Here is a 20,351-nt window from a genome sequence, read left to right as displayed (position 1 = left end):
GACACTTTAAAGAATTGACTGCAATTTGTTTTAACATGTTTAAATGTTTTGCGGTTAGTTCTATAAAAATGCCTATCCATTGCGAAAATTTGCATTTTTCATACGAAATTGTCTGTCCACTGCATTATTCAAAAAGGTTTTCAGACATTGTGAATTATATGACACGTGTTACAAACATCAATCTGTTTAGAGCACGGCTGTATCAGTGCGGATACAACATGTTAAATCAATAGACAAACAAAATAGAGAACAAACACGGTTAAGTTGCTCACTTCCGGTGGATTTAATGGGATTTTAAATATGCTCTCTGTAAATGATATCTTTTAAATACAGAGAAAAATTAACAATAAGCTGATAACTCGTCAGGGAAAGTTACAATTAATTTTAAAACTACGCTCACGTGTTTTAATAAAAGTATATGTCTATTCATGGCAGCACGTTTAATACCCACTCTTGACGGGTTATGGTGTTCACAGGCCCCACCAATGGTTATAAAATACTGTAGAAGTAAATTAAACAATATGGGTCAGTTTTTATTCATGTATCGTAAAATGGGAGACTGCTTTTTGAACTGACCAGTTTTAAACTGTCTGCGTGTTTCTGTGTTTTGTAAAGTTGAAGATTGTTTCTTGTACCGATATCAATTTTAAATAAAATAATAATTTCAAAATGGCTGTGTGCTCTATTTTCAGTTGGAGATGTCAGAGCAGCAAGTCACATGTTCTCGATCTAGTAAGTAAAAGACACGTGTTAAGGACGGTCAACAGTCATATCTGACTTCATGGATCGTTCATCTTGTCAACTGTATTAATTTTTTTTTTTATTATTGGGGACATATGCATGTTGCTTTGATCCTATCTGATGGCTAACTTTGGTAGTGCGCAATTTTCACAAGGATCTGTTTTACCGTGTTTGAGACTGACCTTCACCTTCATTATAAATTACCTTGACCTGTATTGAATGTCACCTTGACCTACATTGGGATTGTTTTTGACACTTACTTCCTTTTTTTCCAGCTCCTTATCCTGTGTATACCTACGTCCCTATCAGTCTGTCGCACGCAGGTGCAACGGCATATTGCCTACAAAACGGGGCTCACCTTGCAACAGCCGAGACTAGGAAAAAGTTAATGTATTTACACGCGTTTTGGCAGCAAGTCCCAGGAGCAGGTACTTAAATCTGTATCCAGGTCATTTCAGAGACTTAAATATGCATCCAGTTTATTGGTTATTACGTTCTTGATCTTCGGGTAATCGGATTTCATGTCAGTCACTAAATGCGTATTCCATTATATTTTTCTTTTAATCTTCAAGCTGCTATTTGAATCAAACACGATATAAAGATACTTCTGGAATGTGTTTGCGTTTGACGATTAGCGACGTTAATTTTCAATGAAAGGGGGTTTAGAAAACTGTTACGTTATTACTTAGTACACTTGAGAAAAAGGCACAAGTGAGCCTAAACACCCATGCATTTTTAGGTTTGGAAAATATTTATACTTGTCACATAAAGTGATATCTATATACTTTTAACATGGTTAAAGGCTTCAATTTTCTCTTTATATAATCAGTCGATAAAATTTGGTTGGGAGCAGACGACATCGGCCAAGATGGCGATTGGCGGTGGAACGCTGCAAATGGAGATCCGGTGGACTATTCAGAATGGCACCCAAGTGAGCCAAACGGCGGAGCTGGAGAAAATTGCATGGAGCTCTACTCAGACGGAACATGGAACGATAAGTCGTGTAGCAATACCAGATCCTTCCTCTGTGAAGGATAGAAAGTATACCTCTGTATATTACACGAACATTAGGATCCCAAGCCCATGCGGGGACTTTCTTAGGAAGGGGAACAAGGATAAAAAATCCTAAATAATGGACGTAAGCAAGTATTTGTTATACGCACAGGGCACAGGGATATTTAGCTCCCTGATATTTAGCTCTTGTGGAATGTCCGGATCACCCACTCAAGACTTTACCGGCGGGAAATAGCCTGATTTGTTTGGTTTGGCTTACATACTAAAACAGATGGAATAAGAACACAGCAATTAATTACATGTGTATAAAAAGAAAGACTTTGAACGTACATTATTCTCAGTATTCATAAATAAATTATTATTTGCATATTATGTTAGTTCTTATTCAGGGAAGTAATAAAATCCTTTGGTGAAAATTTACATTAAAGTTTCGTTATCGAATCTCCCGCCGGAGGATAGATTGTTCAGTTTTTAACTTTGCATAATGTCTCTATTTCAGGACCGTTCACATCTAAGGTTTAAAACATCCACGGTTTGGTGTCCACATATGCGCATTTAAACACATAAAAAAACCAAACGCCAGTCCCAAGTAAAGTTTCTAACTAGAAATGATACATGACAATAATAACAAATGGACCTTTCGAGCATTTTTGGGGACATTCTCTGTGAACAACCTGGTGGTCGTCCTCCTAGCCTGAGGGCTCTGACTTTAAAGCATGGGCTATTTAGGTAGTTGTAAGCGGTTACAGGGCAAAGGGTGCTCTGGTGGATTTTTCTACTTTATTTTGATTTTTGTAGGACAAGTTTTTTGTTTAACAAACTTTTGGCGTGTATGCATTTTCATTGTATTAAAAGCATTGTAAATAGTTACTTGATGTGTCTCGTTTATCTTCCATTTTGCATTACGGTAGACTAGCGTGGTATTTCAGAGTCGTTTTCTGTAGTTTTCCGTTTTATTGACTGATCATGCTGACAGTTAAGATCGGCAACACCAAGTCAGGCAATTAAAGTGAGAGCAAACAACTCCATTGATTGCAAACATGGGGATATGACAGGGACTTGTTTACTGGCAACCGACAATTATCAGCTCTGTAATTATCCTTGAGATCAGAACACGGTTATAGCAGAGAATTGTGTCATGAAATATTTAGAGACAAGCCTGTGAAATATCTAAAGAAAAATCCATCTGTTTTCCTGGTAGAAGTTATAAGTTCAGCGCCCCTGGTGATGAAAAACACACAATTAATTATAAATGGTACAGAAACAATGGCAAAGTGACTAAAATTTTATCTTATTTGATTAAGTATACTTTACATTAGACTGTCCAAATCGATGTCATGTAAGCTTTTCTATTGTAAAACGAACACATCGGATTTCCACGTTAGAAATAAAATTGGTTTCGTTTCTGGAGATGTCTCCGATAACCATTGTTTTCCTACTGTGATTTGTTGACTTGTGTTTGAGATGCAGTTGTCATATCTGCAATGACCCCCTCATTAAACCGATAGGCAACAAGCGTAGCTGCACTTTGTAAAAATGATCTTAAAACTGTCAAGAGGAACGATCAACTGCTCTTGTTGTACGCGTTTTTTATTCTAGCTTGCTGTTATCAAAATGCTTCGGCACACATTTTGTACTTTACATATCATGCTTACGGTCGTTTGGATTGTATTTGGGGATAAAAATTCCACAAATGGGTACAGATATGTCAGCCCTCCAAACTGCCGGGAAGACGTGGCAAATATCAACGCTTTTGGACGCCAATATGTTTCCAGGAAGAGCGCTTGCGCCATCGCGTGCACGGCGAACACGCCCCGCTGTGTGGGGTTCAACTACATTAAAACCGATTCAGGGGAAGATTTATGTGAATATGTCGACGTAAAATCTGACGAGAATAGCAAGCATCTGTTACACAGCAAAGGATCTCGGTACTATGAACAGGTAATGTGTCAGTTTCCATTTACCTATTTATTAAATAAATAGTAGCAAACTATAAAATGCATGTTCTTGCAATTTAACGAATGCAAAAGACTCCTTTGTACACATCTATACATTAGAGTTCATATGCTTATCACCGAAAGCAGATACTGGCCCTGTCTCACTAACACTTGTTCTCTCAAAGGTACTTGTAAGGTTTGTTGTAGATTGAGTTTGGGTAGTAGCGTCCATCAAGATTGTCCCTAGACAATTTGGCATTTTAAATGCAGCAGCACAATTTTTGTGTTAGTTGAAGGAATCGACATGATCTGAAGACTAACCCACTTGGGCAATACGCCATAATGCTTTCAGTGGATTATAGCGAGGCTTTCAACAGAGTTGATCACACTCTGCTCATCCAAAAAACTCCTTTATCTTGAAATCCCAGAAAAAGGGACCAGTGAATTTATAGCTTCCTGTCAGAAAGGTAACTGTGTGTGAATAACTGAAAGCTGTACGGTTGCTCATAAATGCAAGGAACAGAGTTCGGTCTTCTTTTCTATTATGATCACTGACATAAAATCTGAATAGGACTATATTAAAGGTGTAAATATTAACGGCATCCTGAACTAAAAAGCCGTCCATAAACAAGGCAGTCTCCCAGCTAGAACAGCAGATCTCACTCTGTGGTCTAGTGATAACATTTTTTTAATTCTTTAAACAATCAATTAATTGACGAAAAAAAGTTGTTTCACTATTCAATAGTAATGGTAAAAATGACGTCGGCATTGTGTGTTATATTAGTATTTGCGTTTGTAATGCTGCACACTGCTTTCTTATTTATATAATCCACAGCGGCTGTGTACTCATTTTTTTCAGCTGGGGGTGTCGGAGCGGCAAGTCACCTGTTCTCGAACTCGTAAGTAACATACACATGTGAATACGACGGAGTAGGATCTCCACAGTACCATATCTGACTTCACTAACCTATAAATGACTCATTTGTGAATTGTTTAAACGCTGTTTTCACAGGGGACCACGCGCTCTATGTAATTGCTCGAGCTCCTTCCACAAGTAACAGTTACGGTGCAATTGTCACTGACCTTGACCTATATTGATATTGACAATGACCTTTATTGGTACTGATCTTGAAACCGACCTTTTTTTCTGATTTCCAGCTCCTTCTGCCTACACCTACTTTCCTATTCCTCTTTCGTACTCCGCAGCGACGGCATACTGTCGTGACAGAGGGGCACACCTGGCAACAGCGGAGACTAGGGAAGAATTAAGTATTCTGTACGCGATTTGGCAACAAACTCCAGAGGGAGGTACGTTATGTCATTGACCTAGATTTGTATATGGGTCATTGGTTACTTTTACACCCACATCGTTAGCAAGATGCAGTTTTATTTCAAATAATTATTATGCATTCCATTTTAAGTTTTTAAAGATCAACAATTATATTCAAAGCTGCGATTTGAACAAGTTTAATCTATTTAATCCCATAGGCCTAATATGGGAAGCACGGCAAAAATACTCTGATTTATGTTTTACAGCCTCAAAGTGAGAATAAATGACTTCAATTGATAAGGAAAAGTCTTGTCTTGAATTTTGTGTATTTCCTTTTTTTTTTTTTTTTTTTTTTTTGTAAAAAGAAGAAATGTCCACAACATATGTGCCCGTCGTCTAACTTAGACCCCACCTGAAAATCAACACTGCAATAAAAATGTCGGGATTAAATTTGTTAATGTTTAGCTAGATCTAGATCATGTAGTATTTGGTGTGTTGTGAAAACAAACAACGGATGTTCTTATAAAACTCGTTAAGGGGTGATTGAAGTTATATACAGAGTACAGCCGAAGTGAGAAAATTGTTGGCCAAAACTTATACCATTATATAATTATTTATAACATTTCCAAGATTTATATTATTAACTGAATGGTAATGGCTAATTTATTTTTAATTAAAGGGATAATAACTCTTCGTTTTGGCAAAAAAATGAATTTTCCTGGAGTAAACAACAATCTTTCCATACTAACCAATGATTAATGAATCCATTTTTACATTCAAAGTTAGTCCCAGTTTTTTTTTTTCTTTTTTTTTCTATTTTTTTTTTCTGTTATAATATTTTAAGAGATTATAACAGAGTATAGCCATCAATGGAGGTCACGTGGTCTAAGTACAAGCTCAAATGTCAGAATAATAGCTATCACTGCAATAGAATATATTATATGTGGTGCAATAGAATATATTATATTTCTAGGAGTTGTTCACAATGTTACTATTTTGAAATGCAGATCTCATACGAAGAGCTATTATTCCTTTAATTAATTTATTTATTTTTAATTATTTTTTTAGCATGTGCAGATTGTAGACTTTGGTTGGGAGCAGACGACATTGCCCACAATGGCGACTGGCGTTGGAACGCTGCGAATGGAGATCCAGTGGACTATTCAGCATGGGGGTTCACTGAGCCGAATGGCGGAGATGGAGAAAACTGTATGGAGTTCTCTCCAGACGGGAAATGGAACGACTGGCCTTGTAACGGCCTCAGACTCTTCATCTGTGAAGGGTAGAAACTGAGCGCTCGTTTGCAGCCCCCTCCCCCTAACATATAGCTTAGTGATATTCAACATATTTTTAATTAATTAGTGTGGTGACTTTAAGCAGTGTCTTCAATATTCAAACACATACATTTGGCAATTATTAACGAATTTTAACATGCTTTTTCGATAATCATATATGCGTACCAAATATTATGAGAGTAGAGGATATCGCTGGAGTGAAAATTTTTCTGTAATCTCATTGATCTGATAATTTCAACGTTAACTTTAAAAGATTAACAATAAGTTAGCATTAAACAATAGAGAGTTGCAGGGTGGGGGCATACTGCCAAAGTACCAGAGACTGTCACATAACCACGTGTCTGAAAAAGGAAAAAAAAACTTAAACATTTAAATATCCCTGATTATATTTTAATTCTGATAACTCATGTTACGATAGCCGGTGATGTACGTACATGTAAGTGATGAAATGAAATGTAATTTTTGCATAACCGGAAAAAGCTGATATATTTAGTATTTTAGTATTTATATTTCTATCTCCATAATAAATGCAAACTCTGTAACAGCAATGTAATAGTTTGGCTAATATGCATCTTTTCTTACCTTCATTCATGTGCTTTTAAGTTAAAACCTATCACAAACATGTCATCAGGACGGTCTTAGACATTTTCGATACGTATTTAAAATAACACAGCACGACGTATTGAATTACATTTATCCGGGTGTTTCTATTCTAATATTAGCAAATATGATTAAATTAGATATTTCATCCCAAAAGCCACGATAAAATATCTCAATGGACACCGGAAGTTACCGGTATGACCTAATATCGGCATCCAAAGAGCATTGTTAAATGGGGAATTCCTTATTTAATACACGTACATACACATGTAAAATACAGGTATGTTTACACATGTACCCTCATGAGTTGCTTATCATAATAACATAAACGGGAAGGCGAAATATTCCACTTCTTTATCAATATACATGATTAAACTACATGAAGTAAACATAGCTTTGAAATTATATACGTATGCTGTTTGATAAATTCCGTTATACCAGTATCACAACATTACTTTCAGCGGAATATGTATATAGAAATAGTACCTGTACTTCGTAGCTTTTATTGATGGCATGCAGTCATTAATTATATTGAAAGGCAAGTTTTCCTGTTTATGAACAAACCCATTATTGAGAAAAGTATGCACAGGGAAAATGCGCGATGAATTTTTGAACATCCTTTCTTGATTCTGATAGACTGCGCACGCTGTGCGACCAGAGATATAGAGGGCAAACTCACTTCTTCACATTATTGAAAATTTCGACGACGTCTTCTTGACAAAGGTAATTGATTGGCTGGGTTGTCCCTGACTGTTGCCGGTGACAATGAGCTTAATTCCGAATGACGTCACACCTAGAGCCATTATCAATATCTCCACCACTACCACAATTATCTCATCTTGGTCTGGACAATTCTCTAGCAAAACATTGCTAAAATATCACGACTGGAAACAGCTCATCTCTGTCAATCCTGTATTTAGAAAATAATCATGTACAAGCTTGTATTTTACACATTTAAAACTTAATGTTGTTTCCAAGAGAAAAAAACAGACAGACTGCAAAATGGCTGTGTTCATTAAAACCTTTTTGCTGTTTTGCATTATGATAGAGTAGCGTAGTATTCAGGGTCGTTTTCTGTGGTTTTCTGTTTCATTGACCGATCAAGGTGACAGTTAAAATCGACAACAGCAAGTCAGGCAATTAAAGTCAGGGCAAACAATTTACTTGATTGCAAACATGGGGATATGGCAGGGACTTGTTAACTGACGACAAACAATTATCAGCTCTGTAATTATCCTTTAGATTTCAGAACAAGGTTATAGTAGAGAATTGTGTCATGAAATATTCAGAGACACGCCTGTGAAATACCTAAAACAAAATCCATCTGTTTTCCTGGTAAAGTTTATAAATTCAGCGTCCCTGGTAATGGAAAACACACAATTAATTATAAATGGTACAGAAACAATGGCAAAGTGACTAAAATTTTATTTTCTTTGATTAAGTATACTTTACATTGCACTGTCCAAATCGATGTTATGTTGGCTTTTCTATTGTGAAACGAACACATCGGATTTCCATTTAAGAAAGAAATTTGGTTGGGTTTCTGGAGTTGTCTCTGATAACCATTGTTTTCTTACTGTGTTGACTCGTGTGAGATGCAGTTGCCATGTCAGGAATGACCCTCTCACAAAGAGGATAAAAAAGAGTAGTTTTGCAAAAACGATCTAGAGACTTTCAAGAGGAATAATTAATTGTTGTATTCTATGTTGGCTATTATCAAAATGCCTCTGAACATGCTTTACATTTTACATCTTATGTTTGCGGCCATTTGGATTGTATATGGGGATACAAAATCTACAACTATGTACAGATATGTCACCCCTCCAAGCTGCAGGGTAGATGTGGCAAATATCAAGGTATATGGACGCCAATATGTGTCCACAAAAAGCGCGTGTGCCATCGAGTGCACGTCGAACACGCCCCGCTGTGTGGGATTCAACTACATTAAAGTCAATTCAGGGGAAGATTTATGTGAATATGTCGACGCAAAATCCGACGAGAATAGCAAGCATCTGTTACACAGCAAAGGATCTCGGTACTTTGAACAGGTAATGTATCAGTTTTAAATTATATATTTTTGAATAAATAGTAGCAAACCTTAAAATACATGCACTTGTTATTTCACGCATGCAAAGCACTTATTTGCACACTTCTATACATAAAAATCTATGAAGTCTTTCATATGCTCATCACCGAAGGCCACAGGAGCAAACATTGGACCTATCTCACTAACACCAGTTCTCTCGAAGGTACTTGAAAGGTTTATTGTCAATTAAGTTTGGGTAGTAGCGTCCATCAAGATTGGGTCTAGACAGTTTGGCATTTTAAATGCAGCACCACAACATTTGTATTGATTGAAGGAATTAACATTATCTCAAGACCGACTAACCCACCTGGGCAGTGCACCAAAATGCTTTTAGTGGATTATACCAGGACTGCTCATCGAAAAAATTATCTTGAAATCCTAGAAAAAGGACAGATGAATTTATAGCTTTCTGTCAGAAAGGGACTCCTGTTTCAAAACCTGAAAATGCAAAATCTCAACGGTTGACTATAAATGCAGGTGTACCGCATGGGACCGAATTCGGTTCAGTCTTCTTTGCTGTTATGATCACTGACATAAAATCTGAATAGGACAATATTAAATGTGTAGATATCAATGGTATCCTGAATTATAGAGCCGTACATAAATAAGGCAGTCTCCCATCTACAACAGCAGATCTCACTATGTGGTCTAGTGATTCCAATTATTTATTTTTATTGTTAAAACAATCAATTAATTGACAAAACCAAATAAATCATGTTCGACCTTTTAAGAGATGGCGATAATACACCACACTTAGTGATAAATGATGAAAAGATAAAAAGACTGGGATGGTTTAGAAAAGAGCATAAAAAACATATACACGGTACCTTGACACTCAATATGATGAGGCTCTAACAATTTCTAACAGTGTTGCACTTGCCGGCAGAAGGGATGAGTTAAAACATTACTCCAAAGACCACAGATACTTCAACTACTACCTGAGTCAAATACAAGCATACCATATACTTTGAAAACCCGATAGTTCTCAGTTATGGCCCATCATTTATTTTAGCAAAGATATTCATTCCAAAATCAGACTAAAACCACTGATAATTAAAAAAAAACAGATCTAACTTTCAGTGTGTTTCAAATGAATCTTAATGCACTTTAAAATATAATTAGAGTACAAAATGTTTTATTTCATGTTTTTAGCTTTAATTTATACTTCTTTTAATCATATACTCATTTAATGAATTTAACAATTTATATTGTTGTGCAATCTAACGATTTTAGTTGCCAATCAACATTATTATTATTATTATTATTATTATTATTATTATTATTATTATTATGTAAAGGTAAAATTGACATCAGCATTTTGTGCTGTATTAGCATTTGCAGTTGTTATGTTGTACACTGCTTATGTATTGATATAATATAAAGTAGCCGTTTGCTCTTTTTTCAGTTGGAGATGTCTGAGCAGCAAGTCACATGTTCTCAATCTAGTAAGTAACATGCACATGTGAATACGACGGAGTAGGGTCACCACGGTACCATATCTGACTTCACTAACCTATAAGTAACTCATCTGCGAATTGTATTAACGCTGTTTTCACAGGGGACCGCGAGCTCTACCTAATTGCTCGATGATGTGTTTCGGTGTAATTGGGACTGACCTTGACCTATATTGATACTGACCTTGATGTTTATTGAGACTAGCCTTCTATTGTGCCTGGCCTTGACCTATATTGGTTCTGATCTTGAAACTGACTTTTTTTGTAATTTCTAGCTCCTGCTGTCTACACCTACATTCCTGTCGCTTTTGACTACTCAGCAGCGACTGCATACTGTCGTGACAGAGGGGCTCACCTAGCAACAGCGGAAACAAGAGAAGAATTAAATACTCTGTACGCGTTTTGGCAGCAAATTTCGGGAGCAGGTACGTCATGTCGTTGACCTAGATCTGTATCTGGGTCATTGGTCATTCGTGAACCCACATGGTTTGAAATAAACATTTTTCTTTAATAATAATAATAATAATAATAATAATAATAATAATAATAATATTAAGCTAATTCTGGAACATGTTAGTATTGGACGTTTCAATAAAACGAACAACGGATATTTTCAATAAAACCTGAATTAAGGGTTAATGCTTCAGCTATGTACAACGAATATCAAAGGATTCGAGATAACCGTTACTGTGAAAGTGAGAAAATCGTTGGCCTTAACTTGTACCAGTATATATAAACTTTCCATGTAATTCATAAAATTTACCAAGATCCATATCGCATATGCAGGTAGTACAGGTTCTCTTTGGCTGGGAGCAGACGACATCGCACAAAATGGCGACTGGCGGTGGAACGCTGCGAATGGGGATCCGGTGGACTATTCAGCATGGAGGTTATATGAGCCGAATGGCGGAGATTATGAAAATTGCATGGGGCTCTATTCAGACGGGCTGTGGAACGATCTGCCTTGTGGTATCCTCAGATACTTCATCTGCGAAGGGTAGACACTAGGCACACTTTCGCACTACCCTCACCCACCCACCCCCACATCCAATAATAAATTAATTAGTGTGATGACCTTGAGCAATGTCCCCGCTTCCAAAAATAGTTTGGTAATTCATTAACTAATTTTAAGATATTTTATGTAAATCTTTAATGCTTCCAAATATTATGAGGGCCTAGGTTATCCTAGTACATGTACTCCATACAATCATTACATGTAATTATACTGAGAGGCAAGCTTTTCTTTTAATGAACAAACGAATAACTGACAAAAAGTATACACTGATATAAACTTTTGAACATCCCCTCTTGAATCTGATAGACTGCACACGCTGGGTAACCTAAAAAATATAGGACAGAATCTACTTCCTCTTAACGTGCTCACATTATTGAAAATATCGATGTCAAAGACGTCTTCTTGACAAAAGTCATTGGTTGACTGGGATGCTCCCTGACTGTTACCGGTGAGAAACTTGTGAGGTATATTCACCGTCTACAATTACTGACTAGACAAATAGAATCGACCAATTCTTTGCTGTGCTGAGCTGACAGTCAATGCTAAGGCCAACTCGGTTATTGATACCATATAAAAAAAAATTCTTCCAACTGTTACCAGTGTCTTTTAACCTCCAGAACCAAAATTGAGTGGAAAAGCAGCCACAGACATCGTGAGTTACACCGTCACACAAAACTAAGTTGAGAAACCCTTTCTCCAAGCCAACTTCCACAAGTCATCAGGGCCGGGTAAAATTTTTTATTGGATTTTCCACGATGTAGCAGGATACCTGGCCGCTCCAATATGTGCCAAATGTATATTTAATCCACCTCTCTGGAAACAAGCGTATTTGACGCCAAATTCTCACCACCAAAAGTCATAGGGGCAGACATTAGACCTGGCTTGATAACACCACTTCTCTCAAAGGTACTCGAAAGATGCATTAATTGTATTTGGCTAACAGCGACCATCAACCATCCTAGACATTTTGGCAGTGTAAAATGCAGCACCAAGACTTTTGACTTGTTTGAAAAAATTGGCTTGATTTTAAAACTGACAGACTCACGTGGGCAATGCACCGGAATGATTTTAGTGGATCATAGAAATCAAATTGACCAGACCCATTGATGTCAACCTTTTGTATTGTATTTGTATATTTTTAAGTTGTAGACTGCTTTTTGTATTGATATAATGTAAAGTGGCCGTTTGTTCATTTTTCAGCTGGAGATGTCAGAGCAGCAAGTCACCTGTTCTCAATCTCGTAAGTAAAATGTGCATTTGTATACGGTGGAGATTGGTCACCACGGTTCTATATTTGACTTCACTACACTATAAATGCAGTAAAATAATTTGCAAATTGTTTTACCGCTGTTTTCACAGGGGCCTTTAACCATGTCTGATTGATCAAACACCTTCCACAAGGATATGTTTTGTTGTAATTGACTGAGCTTTATTAATACTGACCTTAACTTTTACTGAGACTGAAACTGACTTCTATTGTGCCTGACCTTCACCTATATTGGTAATGATCTTGACCCTGACCTATTTATTTCTTATTTTCCAGCTCCTGCTGTCTACACTTACGTTCATATCGATCTTTCGTACTCAGAAGCGACAGAATACTGCCGTGCAAACGGGACACACCTGGCAACAGCGGAGACCATGAAAGAATTAAGTATTTTGTACGCGTTTTGGAAGCAAATACCAGGGGCAGGTACGTCATGTCAGTGACCTAGATTTGTATCTGGGTCAGTGGTCATTCGTGCTCCCACATGGTTGGCAAACAAACAGTAATTAATATAATAGCAATTACATTTTAAGTCTTTATTGATCTACAATTTTATAATAGGTTGCAATTTGAATAAACTTAATGTTTACTTTCTTCTTGAACGTGTTAGTATTCGATGCGCTAAGAAGACAAACAACGGGTATTCTCAAAAAAACTAACTTGAATTGTTTAAGGTTAATTGCTGTAATTGCTGTAATTGAGTTTTTTAAGACAGCTGCAACTGTGAAACTGAGAAAATTGTTGGCCAAAACTTGTACTGGTATGTGCAATATTAAAGTTATTCATAAAATTTACCAAGATCTATATGATTGACTGAAAGGTAATAGCTACAGCTTTCTGTTCGTATATGCAAGTACCAGGCTTTGGTTGGGAGCAGACGACATCGCACAAAATGGCGACTGGCGTTGGACCGCTGCGGACTATTCTAACTGGAGGTTAACTGAACCAAATGGCGAAGATAGAGAAAACTGTATGGAGCTGTATACTGACGGGGGATGGAACGACCTGCTTTGTAGTCGCCTCAGATACTTCATCTGTGAAGGGTAGAGACTGGGCGCACTTTTGCACTACCCCCCCCCCCCCCCCCCACACACACACACAGACCATAAGGCTTACGGATATTTAATATATTTTCTAAATTAATTAGTGTGGTGACTTTGAGCATTGTTTCCGCTACTCAAATAAATAAATAATAGTAATTAATTTAATAATTTAAAGATGCTTCTTAAAAAAATCTTTATGCCTACCAAATATTTTAAGAGCCGAGGTTATCGCTGGGGTGATAATTTGCTGAAAAGAGAAAAAGTAAACCTACATTAATCATTTTATATTCCTGATTATATTTTATTTCTATTTATAACACGTTTTATGTTGGTTTTGGGATGTACTTAAATGATTAAATCGCTTGGTGAATTTTTACACCAGTCGTAGCACAATCGGAAAAAACTGATATTTTAAGTATTTTAATGGAGATATTTATTTTTTCTTACTAAAAGTAAACTCTATAACAGCAATGTCATATTTAAGTTAGTATGTACTCTTTCCTTATCTACGAGTACATAACCTTTCACAAACATATCATAACTTCATTCATGTAATTGTGCAGCATGTGACTTTGCAAATAAATAAAAATCCAAACGTGTTTGTTGCGTGAGACAACCCCTTGATGTCATCAGGACGGTCTTAGACATCTTTGATACGTATCCAAAACTAACACCGTATGTCAAACTTAATAACATTTATTCAGGTGATTTTGGTCTTCTAGCAAATATGATTAAATAAGATATACCATCCAAAAAGTCCCGATAGATATATCGATGGACACCGGAAGAGTACATGTTAAATGGGGATATCCTTATTTAATACACGTACTTAAAATACACATATTAACGTAAAAGCGAAGGCGAAACAGTTCACTTAGTCGTCAATAAACGTGATAAAACGAGTCAAATTACTTTGAAATTATCTCTTATGCAATTCGATTACACTACCTCGTGGTCGACTGCGGTATGTAGAAATAAAGTGTCTGTCATACGAACATCCAACTTCATGGCCTTTATTTATAGCGTATTAATGTACACTCGTTAATTTCACTGAAATGCCAGATCTTCTGTGTAAATACCTTTATACATAAATGCATTTAAGGACAAATAAAAAACTGAGGCAATATGCACAGATATACATGTGCGACGAATTTTTGAATTTGATAGATTGTGCACGCTGTGCGACCTTAGATATAGAGGACAAAACCCGCTTCCTGTCAATGTGCTACAATACTGAAAATGTCAAAGACGTTTTCTTGGCAAAAATCATTCGTTGACTGGGATGCTCCGAAACAGTTGGCGGTGACGATGAACTAAATTGCGATAAATGTCACACTTAAAGCAATCATCAATATCTCAAACACTACCACAATTATATCTGATCTACGACCATTGTATCATATCTTGATCTGGACATTGCTCAAGCAGGTGAGTGCCAAAATACCATGACTGAAAACAGTGGACCTCTTTAATCCGTAAAGAACTTTTTTTTTTCATCGATTTAACATAAATGACTTAAAACATCCAATGTAATAATGTGTAAATGATATTTATATACGTGCAGTAATAAGTTCAGTCCCTTTTAAACTTTCAAGTTGCTTAATTCGATTTTGCATATAAATTTCAACATTTTGGCCTTAATTACCAAGCTATAAGATTTCAAATATCATTGACAGAATTGATATCTATATACTGTTTTTCTATTCTACGTTTTTTTTTTCAATATTTAACCACTAACACCATATGGATGGAGACTTTATTTGACAATAGTAAAAAATGGAACTTGAACACTGATCTATGAATCGAAATTTTGAAAAATTCGAATTTTCAGGTTTATTGCATGAAACATTAAACACGAGATGTAGTTTACCAACATCTCAATAGTGCACTTATGCTTGACAGACAAAATGCCAGGCTCTCGAACAGCGTTGATCAATCCAGGAGACCGAATTCACGTCCATGTCCATACAGTTCTCGTTAGTACCGCCATTAGGTTCTGCCCCTCCCCAGGCGGAGTAGGACACCACCTCCCCCGTGGACGCCGTCCACCGCCAGACGCCTTCCTGGGAGATATCGTCTGCTCCTAACCATATGCGGCTCGCTGCTCGTGGTTTTGAAAGAATAAAAGGAAGGAAACGGCGTTAAATTTCATATTGAAATAAACTTGTCTGACAGGTAGTGTTTCGCGCCTCGGTTATTAGTTTAAGGGGGTGTCATTAAGATTTCATAATTAATTAAACTCCTGACAAAATTGTTTTCCCCCCGAAGGACAACAGTTTGTTAAACAAAGTAAAAATCAACCAAATCTTCTTTCACATACGTGTTGGAGCTAATTGTATGGTATAGAAATCTAAAACAAAATAGTAACTATGTTTGGACCGGGGCGCTATACCAGAATATTTTAGACTCTGTGATATAACAGTGGTCTCAGAATACAAAACTGAAGTCTAAGACTGGGTCCCCATACTTAGATCGATCCATCTGGAACAACCTAACTCCCTGGGGGTTTACGATATATTGCTATCAGCTAAAGAGGCTTAAATGTCTGTCACGCCTACCGAATCAGCCAGGGGCTAAAGATAATTACCCCCTAACAGCTTTACTAGGCGCGACAGACATGTAAGCAGATTACGTTGATAGCTATTTAGTGAGACTCCCCAGAGAGATAGATCGATCCAAATATCTGTGGGAATGGTCCATAAGTGATGAGGCTTACATCGTGATGACAAAGTGTTCAGGTAATCCACAAGACAGTTCAGCTGTTGTGGACTAGTGGGCGTGGCTAGATGCATGGAGTTTAATGATTGACAGTACTGCACCGCGGAGTCGTGAGTTCTCGAGGAGGCAACATAGTGATATTCTGGACACGCCCCTGGAAAATATAGGTCAAGGTCAAACGTCAATTCATGAGAAAGAGGTAGTACCGAAAGAATGGATAAATGTACATGTAATTATAAATAAAAAAATACATGGATAATTACAGATAACAACAGATTCTCTAATGAAGTTATTTTGTGTTATCAACCGAAAAAAAAAACACAGATGTAGAAATTTCTCATTTGATTCCACCAGAACCCAAAACTGCAGTCCGTCAAACAAAGAACGTGTCCAGTGGTAGGAGTATGACAAGTTATTTATTAAGTTTGATGAATTGCGGCTTTTCATGTCTCATTATCCATAGAACGATGATAAAATGACTGCAAAGTTGAAAAGATGAAGCCGTTGAAGAGATCAGCATAAATACGTCACAAATTGAAAAGAGGGGACAAGAATCAGCTTGTACAAAGTCTGCAGAGGACAAGTTAATTTTCTTCTTTAAAAAGTAAATGTAGAAAATATTCCAACATATATTATTTCGACAATGTGTTTTTCGGCTACGGGCGTAATATTAAATGGAATAGTAGTACGTGTATATGTGTAGTATAACGCTTACTGTATGAAATTAAGGTTTATTTTGTAAAGAAGCACACCCAGTGTATATGGATACCGTCACAGGTATGGCTCAATACTCACCTCTCAAAGAGCAAGTTGTCGACTCTGTCCCGACCTCTAACTGAAAAACGAGGAAATCAGTCAGTAATATGACGGTATGTATTTTCCTGAATCTCGTCCAAATGCATTAAAACATTGTGCAATCAATTCGCTGTTCAAATAGGCACAGGTGAAGCCATTGACAGTGCTTTTAGTTATTGATCAGAACTGAGCGTTCAGGTCGGAAAAGAAATGAAACATGACACTCATTTACCAGAGAAAAATACATAGCAAAACGTCGATTTCTTTTATACTGCTTGAGCGGATATACTGGGGCATTTATCATGAAGTATTTCATTTATAACTGTAACAAGTTGGTCAAGTTGTAACATTTATCATGAAGTATTTCATTTATAATTGTAACAAGTTGGTCACATTACAAAAGCGTTGTAAGTTGCCCTTTAGCTATTTACATGAGAAAAAATGTACAGAAAAGTTAATATTAAGCGTTATGTTATGACACGATGACCCTATTGATCTTAAAACAGGAAATTGGAAAATAAAAAAGAAAAATGAAATTATTGGCACGCCAAACTTCCGTCTCTTTACGTGTTTATAAACAAAAGGCAAGAAATCGATAAGCCAAAAAGAGACACTACAGACAGATAAAAATTTCACAGAATTATAGCGCTTTCAGTTAAGAAGCAGCGATTATTGTTGGGAAAAATAAATATAGAATTAGATAAATAAATGAATTAATTAATATGAGCAGGGTTCTTTCTGTGGCCGTATTCACAACAAAGGTTGATACACGAACTAACAGACTTGCCGATCAAATGCCCAGCCCACTTGAAAGCTTACCGCGTGAACCCCGCGATCTGTTAGTCTGCAGATTATCTTATGATTTACGGTTGAGACGATCTGTTATAAATTAGTCTGTGAAGAGCCCAGAAGGGTTCCATCCAACTCTTACATGTAATAACCAAGGGGAAAAACCAGTGCTCAATTTACTGTAAGTGTAGAACGGTGGGAGTGCCGTAATTTGCAGGGGAGATATGATATCATTTTTCTTAAGTTGAGTTAAAAAATATTAAAAAGCATTCTATTCTATTCGTTCCTATCCCGTCCTGTCCTATTCCACTTCATTCCATTCTATCCTATCCTATTTTGTTTTATCCTATCCTACCCAATCTTATTCTATTATATTGTACAGAATGTTTAGTCAAGTTTTTTGTTCAAAATGAACAGCTGCGAAACTTTGAAAGCACACCACTAAACCATACAAAATAACAGCACTAAGCAACTACATGTACGTACTAAATATTCTACCTGTTCAAAAAACCTGAATCCTTCCCCGTCCGAAACCCCAGAGCCTTTCTCATCAGAGCGTCCCCCAACTAACTGACACACACTCCGACTTCCATTTTGGTACAAATTAAAGCCTTGGCATTGTGGGGCGGTAGAGGTACATCGCAAAGCGCACTCTGTCCTCGTATTCACGTAATACGTAGCTGTGACGTTGGCGTGGTACACGTTGTTGGAGCAGCCAGACGGTGCGACGTATCGGTGATATCTTGATGCCCTTTCACACTGAACTGTCACCAGAGTAAGTGTCACTATCCCTGTCAGCACACGCTTGACCACACTGAGGGCCATGTTTTACCTGCTAAGGGTCTCTTTACTTCTAAGTTGAAAATCAACTCCCTAAATAAGATTGCACTTAATGGTTAAGTACGTTTTCTACCGGGAAAACAAATGTATCGATCACGCCAGTGGGTAATGGACTACTTCTGCTCAATATATAGGCATACTAATTGCACTGGGTTGATTCTTTGCATCAGTTTTTTAATAATTTTTCCACGGTGTACCAGTATTGTTGACTAACTTTGATTAGTCGCTGTGTATGGCGTATTGATTTAACTTAAGGCCTTTTACTTGTATATTTGTATTTTAATTAAATACTTTGTTTTAATCAATATTTTTGATCATTGATGTTTACATATATTTCAAGTTTGTTAGTGCTACTGGCTCAAAATCCCAACAGAGCTTTTGTTTTGTTTTATTGCTTTAATATATACCGCTGTAAATAGTTAGATTTACTTGGAAGTTCGATTCAATTTTACGATTATACCGATCTTTTCAATGAGCAAAAAAATATGCAACTTCCAATATATATTTTATAATCACAAATTTACATTTCTATGTAGCACTTTTTTCTTTTTTCTGCATAAAATAGAACTATAGAGCTACCTGCTTATTTATTCATTCATTATTTATTTATTTATTTATTTATTTATTTATTTCTTATACAAACCTACTCCAGGTCTGAACAATGAGACACCTAAAGAGGTGCTAAACATTATTTGCCTATATAAAATATACGACTGAAGATCTGATACCTTTGACTCTTCCTTTTCATTCTGCTTATGACCAGAGGTTTACGAACAACACATAATATGATTGACGTACTGGTCAATACGACATCACTACTCAGTACAAGGTGCATGTGTCCGCATCATTGTCCTTCATTTCACCCTAATACAACATCGGAAACCATCCCACGTAAAAGCATGCTTGGAGAATTTCAATCCATTTCTGTTACCGTCTTCATTTAGAGTATCGCTGTGCCAGAATACTGAAGAAGGAAATTAATGATCGACCAGTGTTGTAGAGGGGAAATTTGATTTCAATCCAAAGACGTCATGTTTTGGCGTCTTTTTATGTGTAGTATTGGATTGTACACATAACAGATCCGCAATGTTAATTATCACTATGCAGCTGATCTTATTTCCAATATGTTGCAGTAAGTAGGATGTATAAGAGGTACACTGTTTGAATCTATTAGGATATCTCACAGCCAGTTTTGTTGACCAACCTATTGAAACACAAGGCCCATTGCTATAAACCAAAGTGTAGCAACTAAATGATCATGAAGTAAATGCATCAAAGTGACGATGGAGAAATACACAAAAAAATGCGAGGTTAAAATCAAACGTAAGAAAAGTTGGAGGTATATTTTTGACAAGATCACGGACATGGATGGAAGATTCTACTAATAATTTGATCCTTATTTATCAATTTATTTTGTCGTGTTATTAACACAACTATACATGACCCCTGTTTTAATAGTACTGCACTGTAACGGGTAATGCACGCGA

At 36.6% G+C, this 20,351-nt stretch overlaps 2 protein-coding genes across 2 annotated transcripts; one reads left to right on the top strand and one right to left on the bottom strand.

Moving 5' to 3' along the window:
- Nucleotides 1-3,225: 3,225 nt before the first annotated feature.
- Nucleotides 3,226-6,727, top strand: LOC147760018 (C-type lectin 16-like). Its single transcript, XM_086996040.1, has 4 exons — nucleotides 3,226-3,696; nucleotides 4,552-4,591; nucleotides 4,851-5,000; nucleotides 6,031-6,727. Exons 1-4 carry the CDS (start codon nucleotides 3,370-3,372, stop codon nucleotides 6,246-6,248), a joined length of 735 nt encoding a protein of 244 aa, XP_086852166.1. The 5' UTR covers nucleotides 3,226-3,369; the 3' UTR covers nucleotides 6,249-6,727.
- A 7,992-nt stretch (nucleotides 6,728-14,719) lies between these two features.
- Nucleotides 14,720-18,898, bottom strand: LOC147760017 (lithostathine-1-beta-like). The gene is made up of 4 exons (XM_086996039.1): nucleotides 18,523-18,898; nucleotides 17,236-17,275; nucleotides 16,439-16,594; nucleotides 14,720-15,823 (listed from the first exon to the last, which is right to left on the bottom strand). Exons 1-4 carry the CDS (start codon nucleotides 18,847-18,849, stop codon nucleotides 15,612-15,614), a joined length of 735 nt encoding a protein of 244 aa, XP_086852165.1. The 5' UTR covers nucleotides 18,850-18,898; the 3' UTR covers nucleotides 14,720-15,611.
- Between the last annotated feature and the right edge of the window lie 1,453 nt (nucleotides 18,899-20,351).

The sequence above is a fragment of the Lingula anatina genome, chromosome 9, assembly GCF_051362555.1.
Source record: "Lingula anatina isolate TDL-2025a chromosome 9, LinAna3.0, whole genome shotgun sequence".
In the NCBI taxonomy this organism is placed as follows: Eukaryota; Metazoa; Brachiopoda; class Lingulata; order Lingulida; family Lingulidae; genus Lingula; species Lingula anatina.
The sequence above is the reverse complement of the archived record's forward strand: the minus strand, read 5'-3'. Positions and strand labels throughout refer to the sequence as shown.

Excerpts from the sequence above, each read along its gene's own strand:
- LOC147760018 (XM_086996040.1), top strand. The coding sequence starts at position 3,370 with ATGCTTCGGCACACATTTTGTACTTTACATATCATGCTTACGGTCGTT. Across the intron at positions 3,697-4,551 it reads GATCTCGGTACTATGAACAG|CTGGGGGTGTCGGAGCGGCA; the intron begins GTAATGTGTCAG and ends CATTTTTTTCAG. Across the intron at positions 5,001-6,030 it reads GCAACAAACTCCAGAGGGAG|CATGTGCAGATTGTAGACTT; the intron begins GTACGTTATGTC and ends TTATTTTTTTAG.
- LOC147760017 (XM_086996039.1), bottom strand. The coding sequence starts at position 18,849 with ATGGCCCTCAGTGTGGTCAAGCGTGTGCTGACAGGGATAGTGACACTT. Across the intron at positions 17,276-18,522 it reads GATTCAGGTTTTTTGAACAG|TTAGAGGTCGGGACAGAGTC; the intron begins GTAGAATATTTA and ends CTCGTTTTTCAG. Across the intron at positions 16,595-17,235 it reads GACAACTTGCTCTTTGAGAG|GGGCGTGTCCAGAATATCAC; the intron begins GTGAGTATTGAG and ends TATATTTTCCAG.